We start from the raw sequence: 26782 nt of genomic DNA, 5'->3' as shown, positions 1-26782 counted from the left end.
ATCAGGCTTTGCTTTTTCCAATCCTGGTGTGGTCTCTGTCTCTTCCCGACCGGTACAGAGCCTTCACTTGCGCTCCTTCCGGGGCCCTGGTCCTTCTCCTGAGGAGGGGGGCCCTTGGGGAGGCAATTAAATATTTATTTCAGCAGCAACGGAATAGGACACCCCTATTTTCATCGGAGAAATGTTGGAGGGTATGGAGTTATCCGACCCCCTGAGGCATCTGAATGCAGCCCTGGGTAGGAAAGTTTTTGTAATGTTTACTTTTTTTATTATGTTTTTATATGTGTTGGAAGCCACCCAAAGTGGGCAGAGGACAAAGAGTAAAGCAGCAGCAACAACGGAATAATAGGACACCCCTATTTTCATGAGAGAAATGTTGAAGGGTATGGCTTTCCTCTCTTCCCAAGTAGGCTTCATGGTCCCCAGCCACGTATGCAAAGCAGGAGGAGAGGCTTTCTTTGTGCAAATAAAGGGGCTGACAGCAGCTCCGCGGTGCCATCCCAGTTGGACTTCGGGGCCGAGTAAACAACGCTCATTCCGCTTCGACGCCATAGCGGGCGCCGTTGAGCCCTGCCGTCACTGGAGCCCCGCTGACCTTTCCAACTGCGCGCCCTGGAGAAATGGCCCAGCGGCTCCTGTGCGCGCCTCTCCTCAGCCGAGGCCTCCGGAGTCCGAGAGCAGCCGCGGGGACCCCCGCCGTCGTTATGCAGGCGAGCTCGGCCAGCTCGAGTGCCGGAGAGCCGCCCGGAGAAGGTTAGTAGTTCTCCGGTTTTGGCGAGCGAAGACGAAGAGCCCTTTGGAAAGCACGGGGGCGCGCGTAACTTTTTCGTTTCGGCGCAAAAGCGAGCCTCCTCGGCGCCCTGGTGGGCCGGGCTAGGTTTTTTATTCTGCAGCCGCGCGGCGACGCCTGCAGGTCAAGCTCCAGCGCTGCAGAAAGGAAAGGAAAATGCGCCAAGCAGAAATTCAGCAGTTCGAGTCCCCCAATCCCCCCCCCCCATCAGCTGCTGGCTTGGCAGAAGTCCTTCTGATTTTCGACTTGTATGCAGCACAAGGCTGTGGTTTTTAAATGCATCTATTTATTTGAATATATATACACACACCCCTTAACCTTACAGTCACTGTTGGCATACAGAAACAAAGCTAATTAAACTTAATGGCAACTGGACCAGATTAAAATTCCAACAAGAGAAGAAAGCAACATCAGAAATACGAGCAGTGCAAGATGGGAACACTCATCAAAGTCGTTGTTGTTGCATATTTGTTTATACCCCATCTTTTTCTCTGACGGAGACTCCAGGTGGCTTGCTGATAAAATAACTGCTGCAAACATCAGGGGAACCACTCATTAAAAACAAGTAAACATTAATAGGATTAAAACTATCTAGCTACCTAGTTATAGGATCAATTAAAAGTAAATTCATCCACCCGCCACCTAAGGACGTGCAATGTTTGTTGTTGTCCGAAATAATGGTGTCAAGTAGTAGGATGGACCTCAGTGGGCAGGGAGCTCCATGGGTGTGGAGCCACCACAGAAATGGCCCTTCCCTGTGCCCCATGTGTTGGATCTCCTCCAACACAGGGACGATTAGGAGTGCCTCATTTGCTGACCTCAGTTCGATATGGGAAATGGTGCTCTTTCAAGTGCTTGGAATTAGGTGCAGTACTGCCAGGAAAAAAGATGGCACCCTTTATTGCTGTCATGAATAACTAAGGACACAATCCTAACCCTAGATTGGCAGAGATGAGGGAGTTAGGATGTGGCAGACCTCCAGTTAGGCTAAGAGGTTCCCGTGCTCAGGCCATGTAGTGAGTTTGTGGCTCTTTGGGGATCTGAACCAAGGAGCCTTCTGATATGAAAATCCACATTAGGGTTAGAATGTTAAGTTTGGACCCTTGCCCAGCTAGAAAGCTCATTGGGTGACCAAAGATTTTTGCCCGTAACCTTGAGGCCTAGAAGCATGAAATGTGAAAGCCAACATTCTCATGGCTTCATCAAAAATTGGGTCACTTTCCCCTTCCTTTTTAAAAATATGAAACGAGGTAAACTAGACTAGGTATAGACATCCTAGAGCTGACTGTGCCTCCTTGCAGACTGTATAGGCAGTCCAATAAAAGATGGCACACTTTGCCAATACATGGTGGATGTAATTTCACAGGGTGCAAAGTGGCTTTAATTGTGCTTTGATTAAGCATGCTCTCGTGGGCAGTGAGAAGGAACTTGTTCAGAGACTGAAGTCCTTCACGTTTGAGTAGGCCAAGTAAACAGCTGTGATACACATAGACTTTGATCCATCAAGCCACCTTGTGCCTACATTTAAATGAAAGGCATTTCAGGAGTAACTAAGCATTACTAAAGACCCTTCATACTGTAGCCTCCTGGTTTTTGAAAAAATATTTTATTTTCTGGTGGTCTTTCTTACCAATTCATGTGGTAGTAGTACCTATTGTGCATGCTGAGACCAATTATAAGCCGGCTCGTGAGCGTTATGTTAACATCAGCAGAGAAATATGCCATTAAAAACTTGCTTACCCTGGCTGTTTAAAACAAGACAATGAAATGAATTTAGTTATGCTACTTGCAGTGTTACAAATTATGTTTGTAAGCATGAAAATAACAACTGGTTTTAAAATACTCATCACATGAATTAATTCTCTTTGTTCTTTAAAGGAGAAAGAAGTGTCTCATAATTAGGGTTGCCATATTTCAAAAAGTAAAATTCCTGACACCCGCAAAGTTGTTGAGGTTTCTGGGGGGAAACCATCCCCCAAAATAGTGGTTTTAAGCTTTTGGAGCTGTTTCTGTTGCTTTTTTCATCGTGTTGCCATACATCTGGGTTTTCCCTGACATTATTTTGCTGATTCTGCAATATTCCCCTCTGACACCATTTCTATACTCGAAAACCAGGAGATGTTGGGGATTTTCCTGACATATGGCAAGTCTACTCATAATTAGCTAAGGTCAGTAATGTAAGAGCAAGCTCTGCCTTCCTTAGGGTTACTGATATTGGGAGATGACTCATTAAAAAACTGAGCATCTATTTTCCATTTTAATAATTTATAATAACTCCAATGTTAGTTAATTTGTATTGTGGATATTTCAGTAAAAACAAGGGGTTGTAGTACATGCATTCAAAGCAGGCCTAGCTCAGGGAGAACTTTCCACCGGAGTTCTTGGATTCTCCTGAGAGTTGGGGAGGGACTTTGGGGAAGGTGTGGGACAGGGGAATGGAAAATATGAGTTAATTGCCTCTACCTAATTTCCCCGAATTTCCTCCCCAAGGGGAGGAAGCAACAAAGAATTTGTTATTTGCATAAGTAGCACTGTGGGTTAAACCACAGAGTCTAGGACTTGCTGATCAGAAGGTCGCCGGTTTGAATCCCCGTGACGGGGTGAGCTCCCATTGCTCGGTCCCTGCTCCTACCCACCAAGCAGTTCGAAAGCATGTCAAAGTGCAAGTAGATAAATAGGTACCACTCCAGTGGGAAGGTAAACGGCGTTTCCGTGTGCTGCTCTGGTTTGCCAGAAGCGGCTTAGTCATGCTGGCCACATGACCCAGAAGCTGTACGCCGGCTTCATCGGCCAGTAAAGCGAGATGAGCGCCGCAATCCCAGAGTCTGTTACAACTGGACCTAATGGTCAAGGGTCTCTTTACCTTTACTATACTTTGGATGGAAACCAGCTTTTGAATGTTATGAAACACTTGTTTGGAGAGCCATTGCCCAAGATTTGTAATCATGGAATCATAGAATGATAGAATTGTAGAGTTGGAAGGGACCCCAAGGATCGTCTAGTCTAGCCGCCTGAAATGCAGGAATCTCTGCTAAAGCACCCATGACAGATGGCCATCCAGCTTCTGCTTAAAAGCCTTCAAGGAAGGAGAGTTCACAGCCTCCTGAGGGAGACCGTTCCACTGTTGAACAGCTCTTACAATGGAGAACCATTGTGGTCCATTAGACAGAGATTTCTATCTGGAGTACTAAATTAAAATAACTCCGCTGCCTCATATGTACTGGAAACGAAATGCATGGCTTATTTGAGCTGTTTCTGGTCCTTTGTTGATTTAAAGTGGAATTTGTGCTCCCCCCACCCTTGTTTGTGAGATGCTCAGGCTGTTCATGTTGGAAGCATGCACGTCTTGCTGCAGGGGGCATGCACCCAAGTTCCACTTTGGACATCAAAAAGAGGTGTGAAAGTGAGACCGGTTGCTTTGCCTTCAGTGTAATTAAGGCAACATTGCTCAGCTCCCAAAATTTTGGAGTTCGTGGGCTGAAAAAAAGAGATTCATAGCAAGAAAAGCGAGGAATTTGGAATCTGGGGGCTAACAGTTTGGGTCGAGAACAAAGTTTTAAAATGATTCCTCTAAAACATTTTTCAACCTAAGACATTCCTTCTCAGTTCAGTTATTTCTTGCTGTGCTTCAGCCCATTTTTAAAATAAAAAAACCCAGCTGTTCATTATTATTAATTTCCAGGAAATGCCCAGTGTCTTAATTTTATTCTTTGTATCCAAGCCTGATGATGAACACTGTCTCTGGCTATTGTCTTTTTTTAAGGGAGTGGACAGGGAACGACAAGCCGCAAACAGATTGAATCCAGCCCATAGTGTTAGTTGTGTTCATGATGACATTCTAAACGTGATATAGTATTAGCTTTACCTAGTAACCGTTTCACGTGTCAACCCCTTCAGCCAGTCTTCCAAAATGTAGTTTACTATATTAATGGGTGACTCTAAAAAGGAAAAGAAAGAATTAATAACCACACACCAGGGTTTCTGTTTGACCTGTTCTGTTTTCTCAGGAAGAAGGAATGTAATTACTGAAATCCGAGGGACCATAATGACAATTGGAATCAACAGGCCGGAAGCCAGGAATGCTGTGAACCAGGAGACTGCAGGATTGCTGGTGGAGGCCTTCAGATCGTTTGAAGAGAACAGCACGTTGACTGTGGCTGTGCTTCATGGGTTGGGTGAGGCCTTTATACTGTATTCCTGGGCCATTCCTGAGCCTATGCAATGGCCATTCAGGGCCATTGGCAATGCAAGAGAACTGTCCTTTCCCCCTGCCCAGAAACTGGGTGTAACTGGGTGTGAGGTGACAGGTAAAGAGTGTCTTTAGCAAGGTGTGCTTGGTAGGGGGAGAACATAAAGGCGGAGATCCATCTTGGGGCAGGCTGGCTGAAGGCAGGCTGGGAAAGATGCCTGTCTCTCTCCAGTGCTGCACTGCTGTGGGGAAACAAGTGCCTCTTGAGATGACCATGCTGTAGGATCTGGTCTCCCTTCCTCCAAACTCAGATGTAAATATGTGAATAAATCATATTTCTTAAAGCTACAGCAACCTCTGCCGCCTCTTCAGTTCTCCAGAAGAGCAGAGACCCTGGAATCCCATGAATGGCTCTGCAGGGATTGGGGGGCTGGGTTTCGAATGAGAGTCATGCTCTCATTCGAAACGCAGCCCCTTTCCATCCAGTGTCCAATGTTTTGCATATACAGTAAGCCCACAACTTCCACACATTTAATTTGTGAACTTTCAGCTTTAGGCACATAGCAAAAGAAATAAATAAATGAAAAGTGGGCAGGGTTCTGGGGAAAATAACCTTGGCAATCCCACCAGCCATTGAACCCAATGGGCTTTGACTAGACGTGGCTTTGACTTTTAGCACAATCCAAGGAACATAACCCCCGCACAAATTGCAGGCCTACTGTACCTTTAAAACCGAATTTTGAATAGACACAAGAGCAAACTGATGCAAAAGGTATGAAGGGTGTGTGTGTGTCATAAAAGCCTTAAAATAAGTTATCTGCCGTGGCTCGGGATACTTCCGTCAGCAACCAGAACTCATACATGCCTACAAAATGACTTGTATGTGCCTTACTTCAGGTAAGGCTCACGTTGAAGTTTCAGGCTTCCTTTTGCTCTGTGTCAAGGATGGTGCCAGGTATGTAATAGTTAGGGATTGTGTTTCCACTTCATAGTAAACTATGGTTCGTGATTTACGGCGAACGTGTAGACTACTCCCACTTCGTTTTTCCCTGGTAGTGAGTAGGAGCAACCATGATCCTTGGCTTAGCGTTCCATCTGAGCTGCAGGTTGTGGTTTTCTTCATTTCCAGGAAACCATGGTTGATAAGCATGGAACAAACCTTGGCTTCTGATTGTGGTTTGTTTGCAGAGAAACAAACCATGATCCCCAGTTTGGATGTAGCACTAAGCCAAGCATTGTGGTTTGTAGCTCCCATTTGCTTTAGTGGAGAGGAGTGAAGTGGGAGCAGTCTGCGTGTTCATGGTTTAACCATGGCTTCCCGCGATGTGCGAACACAACCACGATGTCATCTCATTCATAACATGAACCCTGATTGGCTAGAATCACATTGTGAAGGATAAGTTAAGTTTTTAACCAAGGAAAACAGAGCTGGCAATGGCAATGGCCACAAACGGGCACAAAAAAAAATGAATGTGCTTAATGGGAGGAGTGGTTATTTGCAGTGAGGCTTAAATTTTTCCAGGCCTTCTGAAAGCAGTTCTTTGAACCAAAAAACTGAAATGGGAAACCCACTCGGCACAACCTATAGAAAATTGGCCATTGTGATATGTGATAATGAATCACACATTTAAATACGGTAAGCGAGTGATAGTTGCAGCTATCAGCATGACAGCATGACAAGCTTTCAGAGAAAAGCAAAACAGAGCCCTGGTTTTCTCTTCCTCATCTCTCCTTCCTCAGTAGATGGTCTACTTAACAATTCTGCTCTATAATTACAATATTTACTTTGCTGAGATAAAGAAAAACAGTATTTAGCGGAATCAGAAGCAGCTGCATTATTGGTAGTCTTGAGGGGAAAGGATAGAGATTACAGTTGGAAACTTTAAAACAAGAAAGATTTATGTATATTTATGTTTTTTTAAGGGCTTTGTCCCCCAAGGATGTGTATACATAAGGTTATTTTTAGACCATCAATTTGATTGAGAAAATTATAGTGTTGGGACTTGAGCCGAGAACAGTGGTCCCATCTGTTAAGCTCATATCTGGGTGATGCCTGCTTTGTGGCCTTTAATGTGCTGGGCTCAGCAAGCGAGTGATTCCCCTCCTCCCCTCACTGCACAGTTGCAGAGCTGGATCTTAAAGTAAATACTGCGGCCACTCGTGCTTTGGTTTCCATCATGGTGGTACAGTCAACAGCAGCTCTTTCTTCTGCTTCCAACGCACACAAGAAGTCATGGTTCCCCCGCCACACAAGAAAAGGCTTGAATTAGCTGCCTCTGCGGTAGAGGAAGAGTAGGGAGACACGGTTTTGCTGATGACGTGGAGGATGTGCTGGCCATCAGGAACCCTTTGAATGAAATTCTTGGCTGTGGTTAAAATGCTTCTTCAGGGGCAGGGGGGAATGATGTGCCCTTGTTAGGTTTTTGTACTGGAAGTTATTAAAATGCCTTTCTAAAAGGGAGTGAATTTGATACACTTACGTCCCCCCACCCCAATTTCAGGTTTTGGCTGTTCTAATTTAAGATTCAGGATGAAAAGCAATTTTGATTATTTTAATTCTGTGCTTTGTATACTGTAACTTTGTGTTGTGAACTGCCCTGAGACCTACGGGTATAGGGCGGTATACAACTTTAATAAAGAAGAAGAAGAAGCTGGTTGATTTGGCCTGCAAAGTTTAATTTAGTTGATCACAAGCTGCAGACCAACCAGCAAAAAAGGGCAAAAGCAATTTTAGACTGCATTAACAGGCACATTGTGTCCAAATTATGAGAAGTAATAGTTCCACTCTATACTGCATTTGGTCAGACTGGATCTGATGCAGGTGGCACTATGATTTAAACCACTGAACCTCTTGGGCTTGCCAATTGGAAGGTCAGCAGTTCGAATCTCCGCGACGGAGGTCGTTGCTCTGTTCCTAGCAGTTCGAAAGCACACCAGTGCAGATAAATAGGTACTGCTGCGGCGGGAAGGTAAATGGCATTTCCATGCACTCTGGTTTCCATCCTGTTGTGCCAGAAGCGGTTTGGTGATGCTGGCCACATGACCCAGAAAGCTGTCTGTGGACAAACACCGGCTCCCTCGGCCTGAAAGCGAGATGAGCGCTGGAACCCTATAGTCGCCTTTGACTGGACTTAGCCATCCAGGGGTCCTTACCCTTTTTACTTGATCAGACTGCATCTGGAGTATTGTATCCAATTATGGACACCACGTTTTAAGAAGGAAATCACCAAACTGAAGTGCACCCAGCGGGGGTCAACCAGGATAGTCAGAGTTCATCAGAAACATAGTCCCATGAGAGACTGTTGAAAAAGCACCATGGGTGGTATTCATCTACTTGTTACTCAGAGGAGACCCATTGAAATTAATGGACACAATTATTTCAGTAGGTCTGTTCTGACTAAAACTTAGTTTTACCACCCAGTGTGTTTAGCCTAGGGAAGATAAGAGTAAGTGGGGGACGTAATAGTGGTCTTCAAATAGCTGAAGAGCTAACATGCAGAAGATGGAGTGGACTTATTTTCTGTGGTTCCATAAAGCAGGTCTAGAACCAATGAGGGGAAATTGCAGGGAATCAGCTTTTGCCTAAGCATTAGCAGAAACTTCCTGATGGTAGGAGCTGTTAGACCGTGGGAAAGGCTGCCTTGCGCGGTGGTTTGCTCTAGTACATGGAGACTAGATGGGCATATGTCAAGGATGCTGTAGTTTCATCCCGCTCTGCAGATCTTGGAGGATCTCAAAGGTTGCTTCCAACTCCGCCAATCCATGAAAATGCCTCTATCCCATTGAAGAGCATCTAGAATGGCTCAAATAACCAAGAGCCTAGCCAAACAATAAAAAAGGCTGAACAGAAACCAAACTTTTTTCTTCATTCCATAATCTAAACTTTTGTGTGTGTGTTTCTTCTTCTATGTGTGTGTCTTTTAGGTGGCAATTTTTGTGCTGGTTATGATTTGAAGGAGTTGGCGCATGCCCCAGCCTCTATCAAATTGGAACAAGATGTCACCCAAACGCCTGGCCCCATGGTATGTTCCGGAGGGAAATCCTGACGATTTTCTGAAAAACTGATGCCCTTTTCCATGGTAGTGTTTTGTTTCGCTATGGAAACCACAGCGCTTTTCAGTTAAAAGTTACAGACATTAAAAAAAAGCGGGAGAGAAAAGAGGAATCTTCCCTTCTCAGAAAGTAACTCAAACCAAATGGGATTGTTTTCCCAAAAGAAAAGTTGTAAGTTGTCTGCTCCCAGCAAACGTGGGAATCAAGCACACTGTCCTGTGTTTTATATAATGTGAACTAGGTGTTTGAGTGTGCAGTTGTGGTGCCTATGGAAGCAGAGGTAAATTATGCAGTGTGGATGCGAAAGCCGTGATCCATCCTACATCAGCATTAATTTGCGGTGCTGCTTCTTGCTTGCTCATGAGTCACACAACACATTGTGTTTCCTTCATTATCACTGGGCTCGATAGACAAGACTGAGTAACTCATGACCCTCCACATGTGGTTTGACTACAACTCCCCTGACCATTGGCCACACAGCCTGGGGCTGATGGGAACATCTGGCTTAGCCACTTTGAACTGATTCATCAGGATTATATTCTTAAATGACTTCAGAGAAGATGAAAAAGATGTGGGAAGAGGTGCCATGAAGTATGGGTTTCTGTTAGTTTTGAAATACGTTCAAAAGCCCTGTCATGATAAGGGTTGCTTACCCAAATTCTAGTAGTGATGTATGGAAGTGAGAGCTGGACCATAAAGAAGGCTGATCGCCGAAGAATTGATGCTTTTGAATTATGGTGCTGGAGGAGACTCTTGAGAGTCCCATGGACTGCAAGAAGATCAAACCTCTCCATTCTTAAGGAAATCAGCCCTGAGTGCTCACTGGAAGGACAGATCCTGAAGCTGAGACTCCAATACTTTGGCCACCTCATGAGAAAAGAAGACTCCCTGGAAAAGACCCTGATGTTGGGAAAGATTGAGGGCACAAGGAGAAGGGGACGACAGAGGACGAGATGGTTGGATAGTGTGCTCGAAGCTACCAGCATGAGTTTGACCAAACTGCGGGAGGCAGTGGAAGACAGGAGTGCCTGGCGTGCTCTGGTCCATGGGGTCACGAAGAGCCGGACACGACTAAACGACTAAACAACAACACCAACACCCAAATTCTGGGTGGGCAGTGGTTGCGGCCTGGCATGGCTCCCCCGGGATGCGGGAAATATTTTCTCCCTCGTGGCTGGCTATTGGGATCCTCCAATTGAATCTGACAAAAATTGAATCTGACAAGGCCAATGATGGCCTTTGTGGGGGGTGGGCCCTAACCCAGGCACAACCCTGTTCGATTATTGGCCTTCAGCCAGAAGGCTAATACAGGTTACATGCATAATGCCTGAGCCAAAGCCTACCTACACCTGTAATCCCAATGGACAGTATAGGACGCTAACTTCCAGAGATGCCTCAGAAGTCCATTTGGGTGTTTATTTAGCTGAATGTGTGAAGGGGCTGTGGGGGTCATTGTGTGTGTCTCTTTGTTCCTCTGAAGCTGGATTTTAACCGAACGTGACCAAATGTTCTCCTCCCAGTGGTTGGGAACACCATGTGAATATGGTTTCCAGTTACAGGAAGGACTGTAACCACTTCCACCCGAATGCTTACAAGCCCCTGTCAGACCTTCCCCCTCAACATGGGAAGAAGGGCAGCATACACAACTCCTCCATGGACACAATCAACAAATGCCTGAATATATTTTTTGGTTTCTGGAGACTTGGACATAAAGGGCTGCCCTCAGTAATCCTAGCTGTCAGTATCCTAGATCCTCAGTAAGCCTCTTGCTTAAGGGACGGGCGAAACTCAATCAACTTCTTTTTCCTTGGTAACGCCCTGTAATTTCCAGCTAACCTGGGCACACTTCGCAGGTTAGTTTTGACTATATGCTCTGCATCACCGTGAATGTTATTAATGCATTGTCTCTGGATCAATACTGATTGGAATATATTCTAGTCCTATTGAATAATAGTTCTAACACAATTCCAATACCTGTTACAGGGTCCTTCGCGGATGAAGTTTTCTAAGCCAGTGATTGCTGCGGTGAGTGGATATGCAGTGGCTGGTGGGCTTGAGCTGTCCCTCTTGGCTGACTTGCGTGTGGTAGAAGAAAGCGCCATCTTCGGAGTGTTCTGTAGGCGTTTTGGTATGTTTCGTGAATTGCATGGAGTTTGGTTTTGAATGGGTATAAAAAGTGTGTGTGCCCTGTATCTTTATAGTCAGCACAGCACATGGCCTCTGATTAGTTGATTAAGCTGCTAATTAAGGCTTACAGCAGGGACGCGGGTGGCGCTGTGGGTTAAACCACAGAGCCTAGGACTTGCTGATCAGGAGGTCAGCGGTTCGAATCCCCGTGACGGGGTGAGCTCCCGTTGCTCGGTCCCTGCTCCTGCCAACCTAGCAGTTCAAAAGCAGATCAAAGTGCAAGTAGATAAATAGGTACCGCTCTGGCGGGAAGGTAAACGGCATTTCTGTGCACTGCTCTGGTTCGCCAGAAGCGGCTTAGTCATGCTGGCCATATGACCCAGAAGCTGTACGCCGGCTCCCTCGGCCAATGAAGTGAGATGAGCGCTGCAACCCCAGAGTCGGTCACGACTGGACCTAATGGTCAGGGGTCCCTTTACCTTTACCTTAAGGCTTACAGCGCTGACCGAAAACAGGATAGGCTATAAAAGTATAAAATACCAAAAGAGATTTTTTTTTACTTGAACAGTCTACTATACCTGCTCTAAAGACTTGTGAGCAGATCTGCACAGCTGACTTACTGAGTATATGTAGTAAATACATAGTTGGGCCAGTTTGGCTCAGTTGAGAGATCAAAGCCATTTCGTCTTCAAATTGAATATATTTTTGCAGCGCACGTCGTGTTCATTAATTTCAATGTGTTTACTCTGAGCAGAACTTTGCTGAGTGCCCCCCAATGGATTCATGGAGATTTAGGGAGGAATGCAGTGTTGCCCTGGTGGTTCCATCAGGGAAAGCATTTTGCCTTGCCAGATGGAACGATGTCTCCTCTCCACCACCAACCCACACGCTGTTCCAGGGTTTATCGTAGCCCCTCCAGAGCCAATTTCAGAGAAGGTGGGGAGTGGGGTTAGAGGAAAGTCCCATTGCACAAGTGAAAGCCCTTGCCCAGGGCTTCCACTGATGGGTCTCATTAGTTGGAAGTGGAAGCCCTTGCTTCCACTTATTAGGGTCTTATTGGAAGGGACCATAAGGATCATGTAGTCTAGTCCAATTCCCTGCAATGTAAGGATCTTTTGCCCAACGTGGAGCTAAACCCCACAACCCTGACTTTAAGAGTCTCATGCTGTATTGACTGAGCTATCCCTCAGGATAGTTGAATCCTGTCCTTACTCTCTGGCCGCTATTCTCTGGCATTTCAGACAAATTGCTGACTTCAGCTGTTTCCTTGCTCACTACACTCATTTTGCACTAGCTAAAGTCAGCCAAGGGTACAAAACACCCGGAAAGGGAACCACTGCAGACCAGGAAAAGATGGAAATTCAACAGGTGTGGGAGACAGGTTCATTGACGCCAATGTTATTAAGCACAACGTGTTTCAAGCAAATCAGTTTTAAAAGAATCAGAAATTGCTTTCATCTCTTGTAACTTTCTTAGCTACTCAAAAGGAGCTACTAACTCCTATTGTGGTAATGTATCTTTTTGTCGCCTGGTAAAGAGGCATTTGCTCAAATTGCACTGGGATCAATACAATTGATATCAGTACATTTGACTCCTGCGCTTGTTGGATTTTCAGAGTGTTGGAAGTAGCCGTGTTGTTTGCACATCAGAGTAAGCCGGAAGCTGTGCAAGGGCTGATTGTGCCCTGCTCTTGCTGCGGAGAAACAATCCTTGGCATCGCATGATGTCTGCTCAAACAGATAATGATTGATAAGCCAAGTGCAAACCTTGTCTTAGGGTGGTTTGCTAGGAGTGAATCAAACCACGGTGCTTGGCTTGCACATGACCCTAAGCTCAAATATCACGATTTGCTTCTCCCCAGGAAGGAATGAAGTGGATGTTGTTGGCTTGTGCACAGTAAACCATGGTTTATGGCTTTCTGTGACTGTGAACATAGCCAGAGTCTCTGTAGGACACATCTCATTGCTTACCTTTTGGCCATGTGTTTCATGATAAGAAGGCTGTTGGATGGTAGATGCGGATTATACATGCCTTTATCCCAGATTATGGGAGTATAATGTGTTAAAGGTAAAGGTAAAGGGACCCCTGACCATTAGGTCCAGTCATGGCCAACTCTGGGGTTGCGGTGCTCATCTCGCTTTATTGGCCGAGGGAGCCGCCATACAGCTTCTGGGTCATGTGGCCAGCATGACTAAGCTGCTTCTGGCGAACCAGAGCACCGCACGGAAACGCCATTTACCTTCGCGCCGGAGTGGTACCTATTTATCTACTTGCACTTTGACGTGCTTTTGAACTGCTAGGTTGGCAGGAGCAGGGACCGAGCAACGGGAGCTCACCCCGTTCGAACTGCCGACCTTCTGATCAGCAAGTCCTAGGCTCAGTGGTTTAACCCACAGCGCCACCCACGTCCCTGTATAATGTGTTAGGGCTGCCATATTTTGAAGAGCAAAAAAAGAGGACACATTTGCCGACTTTTACATTTGATAACTCTCATTTTTGCATACCCATGGAAAAAATGAACATGTCCTTGAAAAAGAGGACACATGGCAACCCTAGTTTCAGAGACATTCCAGTTTGCTTAAAACAAGGTTATTTGAGTGAGGTTCCCCCCTTTAACTATTGTTGGCTTGGTTTTTTTTAGGTGTTCCGCTGATAGATGGTGGCACTGTTAGACTACCAAAGCTAATTGGCCTTTCACGTGCGCTGGATCTCATTCTCACTGGGCGGCCTGTTGGTGCGCAGGAAGCATTTCAGCTTGGACTGGCTAATCGAATAGTTCCCAGTGGCCAAGGTAGGTGTCTTACGCAGCATGTCATTATTAACTGGGTTCAAAACCAGTCAAAGTCTCACAACATAACCCACCTCACAGAGTTTGTTGTGAGGATAAACTGGGGAATGGGAGAATCACGCAGTGGCGTAGCGTGGGGGGTGCAGGGGGGGCCGGCCGCACCGGGCGCAACATCTGGGGGTTAGGATTAGGGGGCGCAAATCCACAGGTTAGGGGGCGCAAATTACTTGCCTTGCCCCGGGTGCTGACAACCCACGCTACGCCACTGGAATCACGTGTACCTTCTTGGAGAAAAAGTGTGGTATAAATCAAGTAAATAAATAAGATTGGACAAATCCAATGTATTATTGGGCTGCTAGAGCCCTGCGCGTTTCAGTTTCATTCAACCTGAATGGAATTAAATGCACCGAGTGGGATGCAAGACTACAGCCTTTGTTGTGCTGAGTCATGTTTTTAGATGGGGAGATGACTTTTGGTCAGGATTGGACCAATAGGCTGGTGCAGCACAAAGGTCTAATCCAGGCACCCCTAAACGTGGCTCTCCAGCTGTTTTGGGACTACAATTCTCATCATCCCTGACCACTGGTCCTGTTAGCTAGGGATGATGGGAGTTGTAGTTCCAAAACAGCTGGAGGGCTGAGTTTGGGGATGCTTGGTCTAATTTGTTGCAGGGCCCTGTTGGCATCTGCTGTAGTGAAGCCTTCACTGAGCTGGTGCGCCCCACGAGTTTTGGACTACAGTTCCCCTCAGCCCCAGCCAGCATGGCCGATGGAAGTTGTAGTCTGAAGTGTTCAGAGGGTGCCAGGTTTGCAAAGGCTGCTTTAGATAAGTTCTTACTGGCCATAGACTAGCAGGCAAAAAGCAATTTGGAAGCCTAGCTTTCCAGCATTTTTTCCCCTTTGCCCCATGGGATGGGTGGGAGAGGCTAGGCAGGATGCCCTCCCCCCCTTCTCAGAGCCGCGTAGAACACATATGTCGCATGTGAACGTATAGCATCCTTTCTGTAGCCAGCAACTGGCAGCTCTTTGCGAACTTTCATTCCATTCAGAAGGCAGAACCCTGATTTCTGTTTAATTTAGAGCGCGGGTTTGACAACATGGAAATACATTTCTTCCAATAACAAGGGTGTGTCCCATCACGAAAACACATTCCTGCTGCTAACCTTTGACCACTGAGGGGGAACTACCTCCGTTAAGGTAAATGCACACAGCAGTTCTCTTGACTAGACTCCGGAGGTTTCCTGCAGAAGGAAAAAGGAAGACCCTTCTGAATCAAGCTTTACCTCATTCCGAATTGGCATGGAAGCTGGCTTAAAAAAATGATCAGCAACAGCTGCTTTGATTCAGCTTAAGCTGGTGGGGCTGCTGTTCTCCTCCCCACCCCATCACCGACTTGTTAACAAAACGATGACAGCATGTACGTATCTGAATGCAAAACAGGCTTTGGAAATTGCTGGTGGGGCGAGGCATCCGTATTGTAGCAGAGTTTTAGAAAGGAAATAAGCCAGGAGTCAACTAGCCATAACAAAAAAGGTACAGATTCAGATGTTTCCCTCTCTCTCTTTTTAAGGCTTTCTGTGCATGCGGGTGTGTTAAAATTTAGATTATTTTGATCGTGGAAGTGTAATGGTGTGGTGGGGTGGGGTGAGGGAGATCATTAATAACACAGTAGGTTATTCAATCCCTCCTGAAGCTGCCGCCATTCTTCAGGTCCAAGAAGTGACTAACGTCTCCACAGACTTTCTGCCCATGTGCTCTGTGCGTCCTGATATCCGGATTCCTTTTTAAAAATATGGCTGTTTTGGTTGGCATCTGGAGACGTATCTTTTGAGACAAACATGAATGAAACCCTGTTTTGTTTACCGTCAGCCAGGGATGTCCAAGTGGGAGCCCCCTGTGGACCAGATACACCCCCCCCCAAAAAAATTTACCTGTCTCCCTCTAGCAGCCCTTCCAAACCTAATTGGAGATGTCTTTTCATACTGTTTCACTTGTGAGATACATAGCAAATGTTTTCAAGTACAAGAAACTGAGTGTGAGGTTTACCTGGGGCTGGGATGGGAGCAAGTCCTGCTGAACTCAGCGGGAATTCATTTTGATCAGACAAGCATAGACATGCACTAAATGTGGCATCTCTGGATTTTATAAATATATGTATGTTTGAAATATACTCGGAGTCGAGTGTGAATTTCATCCTCTTTATTCAGCTCATAGTAGTAATGAATGAAGCTTTCCCCAAAATGTCTAGCTATATATACATTATTTACACAACGGGCCCCACGTGATTGGTTAATTGCAGGCTGCTTCTGTAAGCCAATCAGGTTGCGGATTCACCTCCTCCAGAAGCCTGATTGGCTGCTCCTGCAGGCCAATCAGATTGCTGATTCACTTCATCCAGGAGCCTGATTGGCTGCTCCTGCAGGCCAATCAGGTCGCTGATTCACTTCCACCTGGAGCTGGATTGGGTGGCTCCTGCGGACCAATCAGACTGCTGCATTATGGATCCTATTGTTCTAGGATTCAGCTCGGTACATAACAATGTTAAATAAAATAATAATAATAATAATAATAATAATAATAATAATAATAATAATGTAATAGTAAGTAAAACACACACCATATATAACTGGAAATTGCTTTACTGCAACAGTTGCAGGGGCGTTGGGCATCCGTCTGTCTCGAGAGACAATGGGATGTGTCTCTGGGGGTGAAGTCAAACTGCTGCATTAGCAGCAACGAAGTGACCTCTCTGGGATGCAAGCCTGGGCAATGTGTATGGAGATCCTGGGCTTCCCAGATGACAAGACACCCACACCCACACCCCCGGCTGTGCTCATGTGGTCCAAAGCAGAACAGAGCAATACGTTTGGCACCAACTTGGCTGAAGGAATTGCCGGAAGGAGCCGTACAAGGCGCCATCCAATTGTCTTAGGGAGTCTGCTCTGGATTTGGGTTGGGTTTACTCCTTAGCCTTTTCTTTTCCCAAAGGGGTCCTACAAGGCAAGGCAGCAGAGGTTTAGGATCAGAGTTTCCCTTCTCCTAGATGGGTTACTTTCCCAGGTTGACGAGCCCCATCTGCCGCTCACTTCCCTCTATGGCACACACAGAAACTGCCTTCTTGACCATTGGACCCACTATTGGTCTTGTCTGCTCAAATCACCAGAGCCTGTCTTTGCATGCAGGGAAAGCCCCTAACTCACCAAGCATTTGAGACCCATCAGCTACCCTCACCTGGTTTAGCCGGCTTCACAAACAATTGTTGGCATACAGAATGGCTGCCAAGAAAATAGAAGTCTGCCAGCTTCTTTCTAAAACCATAGGATACGGAATCTGTTGAACTTCAACTTCTGTAAGCCCCAGCCGGCATGGAAGATGGTCAGGGATGATGGAAGTTGCTGTTGAACAACTGGAAGGCCATAGGACTTTGTACTTTGCCATGGTGGGCCTTCCAAAGTCTGCTTCCTGGAATCACCAGGAAGCAAAATTAGGGCTTTGTTCAGGCTTAAATTTATTAAATGTAATATCCTGTGATTACTCCTATTCTCTGTCTTTATAATTGTGGTAGATAGGTAGCCGTGTTGGTCTGCCATAGTCAAAATAAAAAATTCCTTCCAGTAGCACCTTAAAGACCAACTAAGTTAGTTCTTGGTATGAGCTTTCGTGTGCATGCACACTTCTTCAGATATCTGAAGAAGTATTCTTCAGTGTATCTGAAGAAGTGTGCATGCACACGAAAGCTCATACCAAGAACTAACTTAGTTGGTCTTTAAGGTGCTACTGGAAGGAATTTTTTATTTTTATAATTGTGGTATGCGTGTACTGAAAATCAAAACACTTTTCTTTTTAATAAACTCAAAGCCACATGTAAAAAGCCACATGTTCTTAGTGACAGAATTTGTATGTACAGTTCTTGATTACAACATAGGCCAAGAACAGACTTGCATTCAGTGCTTCTTATTAATTAATTATTTTAAATGAAATAAAAAATAGCATAGGCGACAGGTTGCACCTAAGCATGTACCCTGAATTTCCTAAGGTGAATTCTTGTTTCTCGTTGCTTTGTCCATGGCAAAGCCCATATTTTTGTATTTGGGGAGGCTTTTGAGAATTTACTCTAAATAATATTTGCACATTGACCTAAGTTGCTATTCCAGCTCCCAAAAGTTAAATACCCCCGAGGTTTGGGGGTAGGTGAACAGATGCTCTGTGCCTGGACACAGAGTCACTAAGCAGGGGTACAACTTGACATCGTACACACTGTAGCTGGTTGTGCTTTTGAACTTGCTAAGTGTAACCATATTTTGGGAGAATTTTTAATAAAAGGGTTTTTTTTTTTTTTTTTTTTTTGCTTTTTAAAAGTCATCTGAGTCCCAGGCTGTGGTTGTTAACTTAATTCTTTTTTGGTTGTCTAAAGACAGTGTGGCTACTTCCTCTCTAGCCCTTTGTAGACATTGCCAAAATAAGTGTAGAAAAGTGAACCACAAGGGCCTGGGCAGTCCGGGGACCAGTGTCTTAGTTCTGCTAACCCCCCACTTGGGTTCTCATTCCTCTCCAACTTGCAAAAGGCTGTCTTCGGAAATAGGGAGGATCCAGTATTTGTGGAGGCTTCCTGTGTGTTCTAGAATCCTGGAAAATCCAGGTTCTAGAACCCCAGGGGTGTTCCAGAAGTACAGGAGGGCCCCACCCCACTTCAAAAGGTCACCCTCATGATAATGGTGAAGTTTGTGGAGGGGGGGGGGAGCAGAGCTGGTACTCTTGTCCTCACTGTGCCTGAATAGGGTTTTAGTCTGTCCCACAATTCCTTACTCATCAAGATAGATACGAAATGTTACAGAATGTATTTCAGCTATTCCTTAATAAGTATAACTTTATCAATTAGATGATCCTTAAGTTTTGTTTCTTGTTTTTTGGTGTGTTTTTTTAAAGAATCCTTAAATTTGGGGTTGTTTTCCAGTTTGTTATAAAGGAACGTGTTGTGGCCATTTTATTAGCGCACAAATTAGAGCACAGCATGCTCAATTACAGAACTTAAACAAAGCTCTGTACAATCGTTGGAGGAGAAGAACCTTCCGTAATGCGTAATAATAGTTCCAGTAAACAAATTCTTTTATTTTGTATTGCTTGTCCGTGGCAAATCACTATCTCTATTTTGGTGACGGCATGTGTTGAGACAAAAAGGGTAAATATATGAGAGCCCCTGTTTTTGTTTGGGGGGCATGTCTTTTGTTTTAGCTGCATTTTATTGTTTTGCTGGTGAAGCAGCAGCAGCAGGTTCCCGTGAGATCTCACGAGATCTTGTCAAAATCTTGCATAGTATCTTGTTGGGATGTGGCACTGCTGCTTTGCAGGTGCTGCTGTGCAGACCAGGTAAACAGGTGGCAGTAGCAGAATGGCACCTTCATGTTTCGTTGATGCACTGCCCCTGGCTGTAGGGCCGTCTTCTCTGCCTGTCCTCCTTTCCCTTCCCTTTCATGTCCTCTGCCCTTTGCCCACTATCTTCTTTTAGGTGATAAAGATTCCATACCTTTTATACAGTACAGTGGTACCTTAGGTTACATACGCTTCAGGTTACATACGCGTCAGGTTACAGACTCAGCTAACCCAGAAATAGTGCTTCAGGTTAAGAACTTTGCTTCAGGATGAGAACAGAAATCGTGCTCTGGCGGCGCGGCGGCAGCAGGAGGCCCCATTAGCTAAAGTGGTGCTTCAGGTTAAGAATAGTTTCAGGTTAAGAACGGACCTCCAGAACGAATTACGTACTTAACCTGAGGTACCACTGTATATAATTCCTACATTGTGCCTAGCACTTGTTTAAGCACATACTATTTCTTTTTAGAAGAGGCCAGGGGTGTTCTAACAACTGAACCTTATTAGGAATTACTTAATTAGAAGGTAACAGTGGAGAAATTTCCCGTTTTTTAAGATGGTTTCCCATCACTCCTTATCCTCTCATGCAGCTGCCAGTGGACAAGTGGACACATTCAGTTCACATCAGGTAATGGCCAGGCCTACGAGACCTAATTTGTGCACTGCACATGAGAACGCAACATTCGCCTCAAAACACACTCCCATAATCCTTTGTGACGCACAGGGTCCCATGGCAGATGTCTGGAGATTTAATGATAGATGTTGACACGGAAAATATTTCTCTCGGTGGAAGAACATTGGAAGAAATTTAAAGACTATTTACAGAAATATTGCAAAATTAATGAATGTTAGAATGATGTTTGATTGAAGTTAAGTGGTTTCTAGCTGTAATGGTATAAAAAAATATGGAAAAATTGGATTTTTAATAGGTAAAAATTTAATGCTACAATATATTAAGATTAAAGATCAGGATAATAAGGAGGGAAAGGAATTGCTGAACTAATAAATTGAACTGGAATACAAAAAAGGGAGGTATGAGGAGGTCCGGGAAACAAGTAAATGAAAGATAAGTGACGAAAAGATGGAATTATTTTTAACTGTTTTTTTATTTTGTATTTTGTATTTTTTCTTTTTCATTATGTAATACTGTGAAAACTTTAATAAATTTTTATTTTAAAAAAAGACACAGAAAATATTTCTCAGGCACTTGATCGCACAGAAGGAGGAGATGAGGGGTGAGTTCTAACTCTAACTTTAACAGTAAAAGGATAAGGAGTACAGAATCCTCTCCCCAAGCGCTTCTCAGCCAAGTACAGAAAAAGATAATAACTTCAATTGGGTGGAAAGCACTAGAGGAGATGGCTCTGGAGAAGTAAAAAATTGTTATCAGCTCCCCAACCCATGCCCTGCCTTCTTGGTTAAAATCAGACCACCACCTCACGCCCGTCTTTCTGCATGTTTGAGCCAGTTCTATATTTAAATACACAGTACTACTGCTATCTAGCTTGACACTTAGCTTTTGGCGCATATGTGTACATTTCTATATTGGGATGTATTGGAAGTACAAATAAAGTTACACAGGGTTAAGCGTGGACATGGATATTCAAACAAAGTTGTGATTATGTGCAGAATCCTAAGTATGAGGTTTTTTTATGTGTGTTTTTAAATCGCTTTCAAATGTTTATATAAACAAACAATATTGGTTTCTTAGTGATGTTGTTATTGAATTAATCAGTGTTTATTCACTACAGCCATCACGCGCTCTCTCTCACACACACACAGAGATTTTGATCTGGGAGATCCGTGCGATATTTTTGGAAAACTATTTCTGGGGAAAAGAAAAGGAGCGGTTGCTAGTTGTGTGAATTAGCAAGGTGTTGCTGTTTCTCATTAAATACCCACAGCTTGATGTCTTCCATTAAAATATGCATTCACTTGAAAAAGAAAGAAATAAAATGGGGCAAAGACATCAATTTTTGTTTTTAGATGGCTCTTCCCATGCTCTTCCATAGATGCAGAGTTCTTGGCCCTGCCAGTACTGCCCAGAGATGGTATCTTCTTCCTAGGCTGTCCTCCTTCTCAGCTATCACAGGATCAGTTGATCTGTATTTCACAGCCTTGTTTATTGCGACCACAGGCTTTCCAGCAGATTATCAGAGAGACATTGATCCTCTTAACACCACTATGCATTGCTGTTGGTCTTCTTCTCTGGACTGAGGTCACAGTATGGAGCAGAGGGGTGGGACCTGTTTCTTGCAGTTTGGAATCTTCAGCTTTGAAATGTGTTTACTTGTCTTCAGCCCGTTTTGTTTTGCAATGTGTTCAGCAAATGTTCTTGCAGAAAGATATGCAGGCAGCTGTGAAACAGAAAGTCTTGTGCTGAAGTTCCTGGCATCTGTTGTGTCTTCCTCGGTAGCAGAATATTATCTTCTAAGCCAAGCATTCATCCCTCCCTTTTACTCTTTGCAATTGATTCCTATTACATTGAGGGTGTTTAGAGACTGGCATTATCTTGAGGAAATGAAAGGTTCCAGGTTATGGAAATGTAAAGGCAGTTTATATATAAAAATATAGCGCTAGTACTTAGAGTCTTGACTTGAAGGCATTACATGAAATGTAGAACATGTGTGAATTCATTTTAATGAGTTGTCTGGAAAGAATGAAGATGATACATACATCATAAAAGTCTATCTAACTTACTGAAAAGCATAACACATATAGAGCAGGAAATTAGTGATCTAATGGGTGAGCTTTGACTCACTGTTTTGGAATTACTGGATTAATACATAGGAATCACTGCACCAATAAAGTGGTACAAAGCAGAATGAGAACGAAGAGTAGACAGGAAATAATAATTGAAGCAAAGTCTCAATGGGATTAGAGATGGCAATAAAAATTTCTATGATCAAGGACTTCCACTCCACCAGGACTTCCTGCTCATGGAAGTTGCCGCTGTGATTTTTGCATGAAGATTATGCTTTTCCTCTCGTAAGTTAAGCAACAAATCAGGGTCAGTGGATCATGATAGTGTTCCCATAACTACTGATAGCTGAAGTTCACCTACCTTCTGAATTAAAATGAGAACCTCTTTTTGCTCTTACCCCTCAAAGAGGTTTGCCTTTAGAGTCTGGGAGAATTATTCACTCTCTCATGAGAAGCCGGCTTGCTGTATTTAAGTATATAAGTATATAAGTATAGAAGATTTCCCCCCTCCCTTTTCTTCCTGACCTTATACTGTACTCAACACTAATGTCTAATAACAAATGTAACTGATCTGTAGAAAAGACTGTACAACCTGAAAAAAGAGACAAAGCGTGTACTTTTGTAAAGCAAGAAAATATTTTTAATAATAATAATAATAATAATAATAATAATAATAATAATAATAGAAGATTTGTGTAATGGGTTTAGGGGTTGCTCGTGCGTAAGTTGCCGCCACTCCTGGCTAGGTTACCTGGTTGAACCCTTTCTGACTGAATAGCCTCCAGCATCGTGACTGTCTCAGTCGCTGGCAGAATCCGTCAGTGGGCGTTTCTTGAACTTCTTCCAGCACAAAAATTCCTTGACGCCTAGTCTCCGCCTAGTCTCCCTGCGTGGAAGCCTTCTGCGCAGGGAGGGTGTGGGCAGCGGAGGACCCGTACTCTCTCCGCTGGTCTCCGGCGAGGAGTCTTGGAGCCTCCTCTCCGATTTCCCCATCTGCCCCCCTTCTCCACTGGTGTTACGCTGATTTCCTTCCCCAGCAAATGGGCTGCCCCTCTCCCTACTGGGACCCTCTCCGGCATCCCTCTGGAGCCTTCCCTCCGCCTCTAGCTCCGATGGCAGTTCCCTGACAATTTGAAAGGAGGCAAACCCAGAGCTGGGACTTAGATATAGAACAGGCCACATCCTGTAAGAAAATGCAATTCCTCCGCTTTGGAAATGACCTTAAGGTCCATAAATAACAACACTTTGGAAGTCCTGAGCCCCAAGGACGTTAGATTGGCTTCAACCAGGGCCAGGGCCTTTTCAGCTCTGGCCTCGGCCTGGTAGAATGCCCTACCGCAGGAGATCAGGGCCCTGCAGGATTTGACATCTTTCCGCAGGGCCTGCAAGACGGAGCTGTTCCACCTGGCCTTTGGGCTGGACTCAGTTCAAACCCCCTCTTGTTTATTTTTTTGATGGAACCCCTTATATGGGATTTGTATATAAATTTCCCCTCGGCTCTTTTTGCTGGCCCATGTAGGACCAGCATGGATAGTTGGCCCTGGTGAATATTTGCCGTTTTCTCCCCTTATGACTTTGATCTATTTGTTGTTTAGTCATTTAGTCGTGTCCGACTCTTTGTGACCCCATGGACCAGAGCATGCCAGGCACTCCTGTCTTCCACTTCCTCCCGCAGTTTGGTCAAACTCATGTTGGTAGCTTCGAGAACACTGTCCAACCATCTCGTCCTCTGTCATCCCCTTCTCCTTGTGCCCTCAATCTTTCCCAACATCAGGGTCTTTTCCAGGGAGTCTTCTCTTCTCATGAGGTGGCCAAAGTATTGGAGTCTCAGCTTCAGGATCTGTCCTTCCAGTGAACACTCAGGGCTGATTTCCTTAAGAATGGATAGGCTTGATCTTCTTGCAGTCCATGAGACTATCAAGAGTCTCCTCCAGCACAATAATTCAAAAGCATCAATTCTTCGGTGATCAGCCTTCTTGATGGTCCAGCTCTCACTTCCATACATCACTACTGGGAAAACCATAGCTTTAACTATACGGACCTTTGTTGGCAAGGTGATGTCTCTGCTTTTTGATCTATAGGCTATCACTAAAATGAGGCTGCATTTTAAGCTGCATTTTAAACTGTATTCTAACTTATATTTTAATCAACTGCTTTTGGGGGTGGGGCTGTTTGTTTTTAATGTTTTTACTGTATTTATATTCAGTCTTGGCCGGGGAGGGCGAGGTATAAATAAAAATATTATTATTGTGGCCCACTTTCCCTAATTTTAATATATGGTTGTGTTTCCCTTTTCTTTCTTCCAGCCCTCCAGCATGCCATTGAATTAGCAGAACAAATTTCAGCATTTCCCCAGCACTGCATGCGCGCAGACAGAAATTCTGCTTACTATAGTGCGTTTGATGCCTCTTCCTTCACAGAAGCCATGCAGTTTGAGTTCGACACTGGAGTAAAGGTGGTATTAGAAGAATCTGTTCCTGGTGCTAACAAGTTCAGCTTGGGGCATGGGCGTGGTGGGGCAAAGTTGTAGCAGTTGCCTATAATGGCTCTTCGCTTTGAACGCCCACTTTATAATAGAAATAAATCTATGTTGCACTTGCAAAATAAGAAAAGCCACATGCAGTATATATGCATATCACACTGAAATGCAGCCTTTAAAAATGTTTTATAGAAAATCCACACTTGAACTAATGCTTATGTGGGCTATATTTTTCAAAAATGTAAATGTAGCTAAGAATTGCCAGCTATTTGTATATTTAAGGCCTAAAATGGTCACAGAATCTCTGCAATTCTTACCCGGAAGTAAGTCCCATTGAACTCAATAGGATTTATTCAGAGCAGACAAATATAGGACTGCTCTATTAGTGTTTTTACATGTGCCCATGACAGTATGCGTTAATTATTGCTTCTGAGCACACACACACACACACACACACACACACACACACACACACATAGTTCTCTCATTTTCATCAAAAATGTTTCTTCCTATAAATACTTACATTTGTTGTTGTTGTTGACAAATTACTACTGATCCCTAATAAATATTGGTCACTAATGTGTATCTGAAACCCTAAGGAAATAGGTTCCAAAATAGTCAGTAAAGGAAGCTGCAATCCTGTACTTAGTTGCCTGGTAGTTAAGTTCCAATGTTACTTTTTCCTGAGAACATCTGTATTGCGCTGGAAGTCTCTTTAGTTTAATAGTCCGAAGGTGGGCACTGCTGTTCTCGTATGTAAGCTCATCGTTTTCAAACACAGTAGCTTCTGTGTTTGCTCCTCTAGGGAGGTGCTTCCCCTTGGCAAATTAAAGTGGTTGAAGAGCGTGCAAACACAGGGCCTTGATATGTGCACTTGGGTGCACCACAGTGCTGTACATGCCAGCAAGTGTGCTTTTTAAAGATTCAAGTATCTGTTATGTGGGCCAGGAATGAGTTATACAACTTTAATTACCTAGGACCTAGGACTCAGCTATACAGCTGCAAAGATAACGTTTTAAGTGTGTTTTAAGTGCATTATATAAATGTGACACTAGATGGCGCAGGTGGGCTTAGAATTAGATGATAGATAGATAGATAGATAGATAGATAGATGATAGATAGATAGATTAGATTAGATTAGATTTAGTGTGTGTGTGTGTGTGTGTATAAAGCATTTTCACAGCATTTTTAAATATATGTGTAGATTCAGCCATAGACCAGTCCTACCCAACTTGAAAATTGCCGAAGGTTTCGGCCACTTAAAATATTTTTCTGCCTCTTGTTGGACTTGCAATATTCAATGCTAGATGCTGTATGTCTTTTCATTGTTTTCCTTGATTCTTTTATTTCTTGCAATGTATTATATTGTCTTATTCCATGGGAAAAATCCCATTCTATTGGAATAAGTCCGTTGCAATTATTGAATTACATAGAGTTCAATTGGTAATGTAATAAAATACAACCTAAGAAATAAAAGAAGCAATAAAAATACAATTAAAAATCAAAACGGCCATATAATGTGGGCTTGCTGCGGGTCACCTGAATGAAGTTTGCTGTCCACTGATGGTCCATGGACCGCAGTTTGGGAACCTTTGTCCTACTCATTAAAGCTGCCAGAGGAAATCTTCGTGATAGGGAACAGAGTTTGGCTATGCATTCAAAAGGCCAGATTGAAATCCTGAGGCAATAACGACACTAGGTGGTCTTGAAAAAGACATTTTTGCAATACAGCCCTACATCATTGGGTTCTTATGTAGATGAAATAACTTCAATTATACCACCCTGAGCTTTTTGGAGGGAAGATGAGATTATAAGGTGACAGATAAATTATACATTTAAGTGCAGTGTTTTAGGGTTTTTTTCTCCCTGATAAATGCTTTTATATCTTAAATTCCTCTGGTGATGATTTCATGAGTGTATTTACAGCACATCACTGACAAAGAGGTGACACTCCTTCTGACTACTAGCACAGACAGTACCTTGGCTTTAGGGCAAGAATTTAAAGGAGCTAATTCCAAAAGCAAACTTGCCATTTTTCCTGTATGGAATCATTTCTAGAAAGCTGACTCTGGTTCGCCACCAGGTGTCCTTCATGAGTAGGAAAATATGATATTCTGTATTCTGCATTCATAACATTCTAAGACAGGACAGTGAAAGGAAAGTTTGAGAGTGAGAGAGAGCAAATATTAGGAGGTGAAACATTCTTTTAATAGTATTGGTGTTTTAATTCTGTAGCCTGAGACCTCATGGAACACCTTTACGTTTTGTTCAGCAAGGAATAATTTTC

The 26782-nt window shown here is 44.0% G+C and overlaps 1 protein-coding gene across 1 annotated transcript; it reads left to right on the top strand.

Moving 5' to 3' along the window:
* The first annotated feature begins 207 nt into the window (after positions 1-207).
* Positions 208-25347, top strand: LOC310714302 (enoyl-CoA hydratase EchA19-like). The gene is made up of 6 exons (XM_083519674.1): positions 208-753; positions 4798-4965; positions 8904-9001; positions 11016-11160; positions 13801-13950; positions 24323-25347. The coding sequence occupies exons 1-6, from the start codon at positions 621-623 to the stop codon at positions 24544-24546; spliced, it is 918 nt and encodes a 305-aa protein (XP_083375800.1). The 5' UTR covers positions 208-620; the 3' UTR covers positions 24547-25347.
* Positions 25348-26782: the final 1435 nt, after the last annotated feature.

The sequence above is a fragment of the Podarcis liolepis genome, assembly GCF_965112155.1.
Source record: "Podarcis liolepis genome assembly, chromosome: 8".
NCBI classification, from domain to species: domain Eukaryota; kingdom Metazoa; phylum Chordata; class Lepidosauria; order Squamata; family Lacertidae; genus Podarcis; species Podarcis liolepis.
This window is presented reverse-complemented; position numbering and strand designations above follow the sequence as displayed.

Coding starts and splice junctions, on each gene's coding strand:
- LOC310714302 (XM_083519674.1), top strand. CDS start 621: ATGGCCCAGCGGCTCCTGTGCGCGCCTCTCCTCAGCCGAGGCCTCCGG. Junction 11,161..13,800: donor AGTGTTCTGTAGGCGTTTTG/GTATGTTTCGTG, acceptor GGTTTTTTTTAG/GTGTTCCGCTGATAGATGGT. Junction 13,951..24,322: donor AATAGTTCCCAGTGGCCAAG/GTAGGTGTCTTA, acceptor TCTTTCTTCCAG/CCCTCCAGCATGCCATTGAA.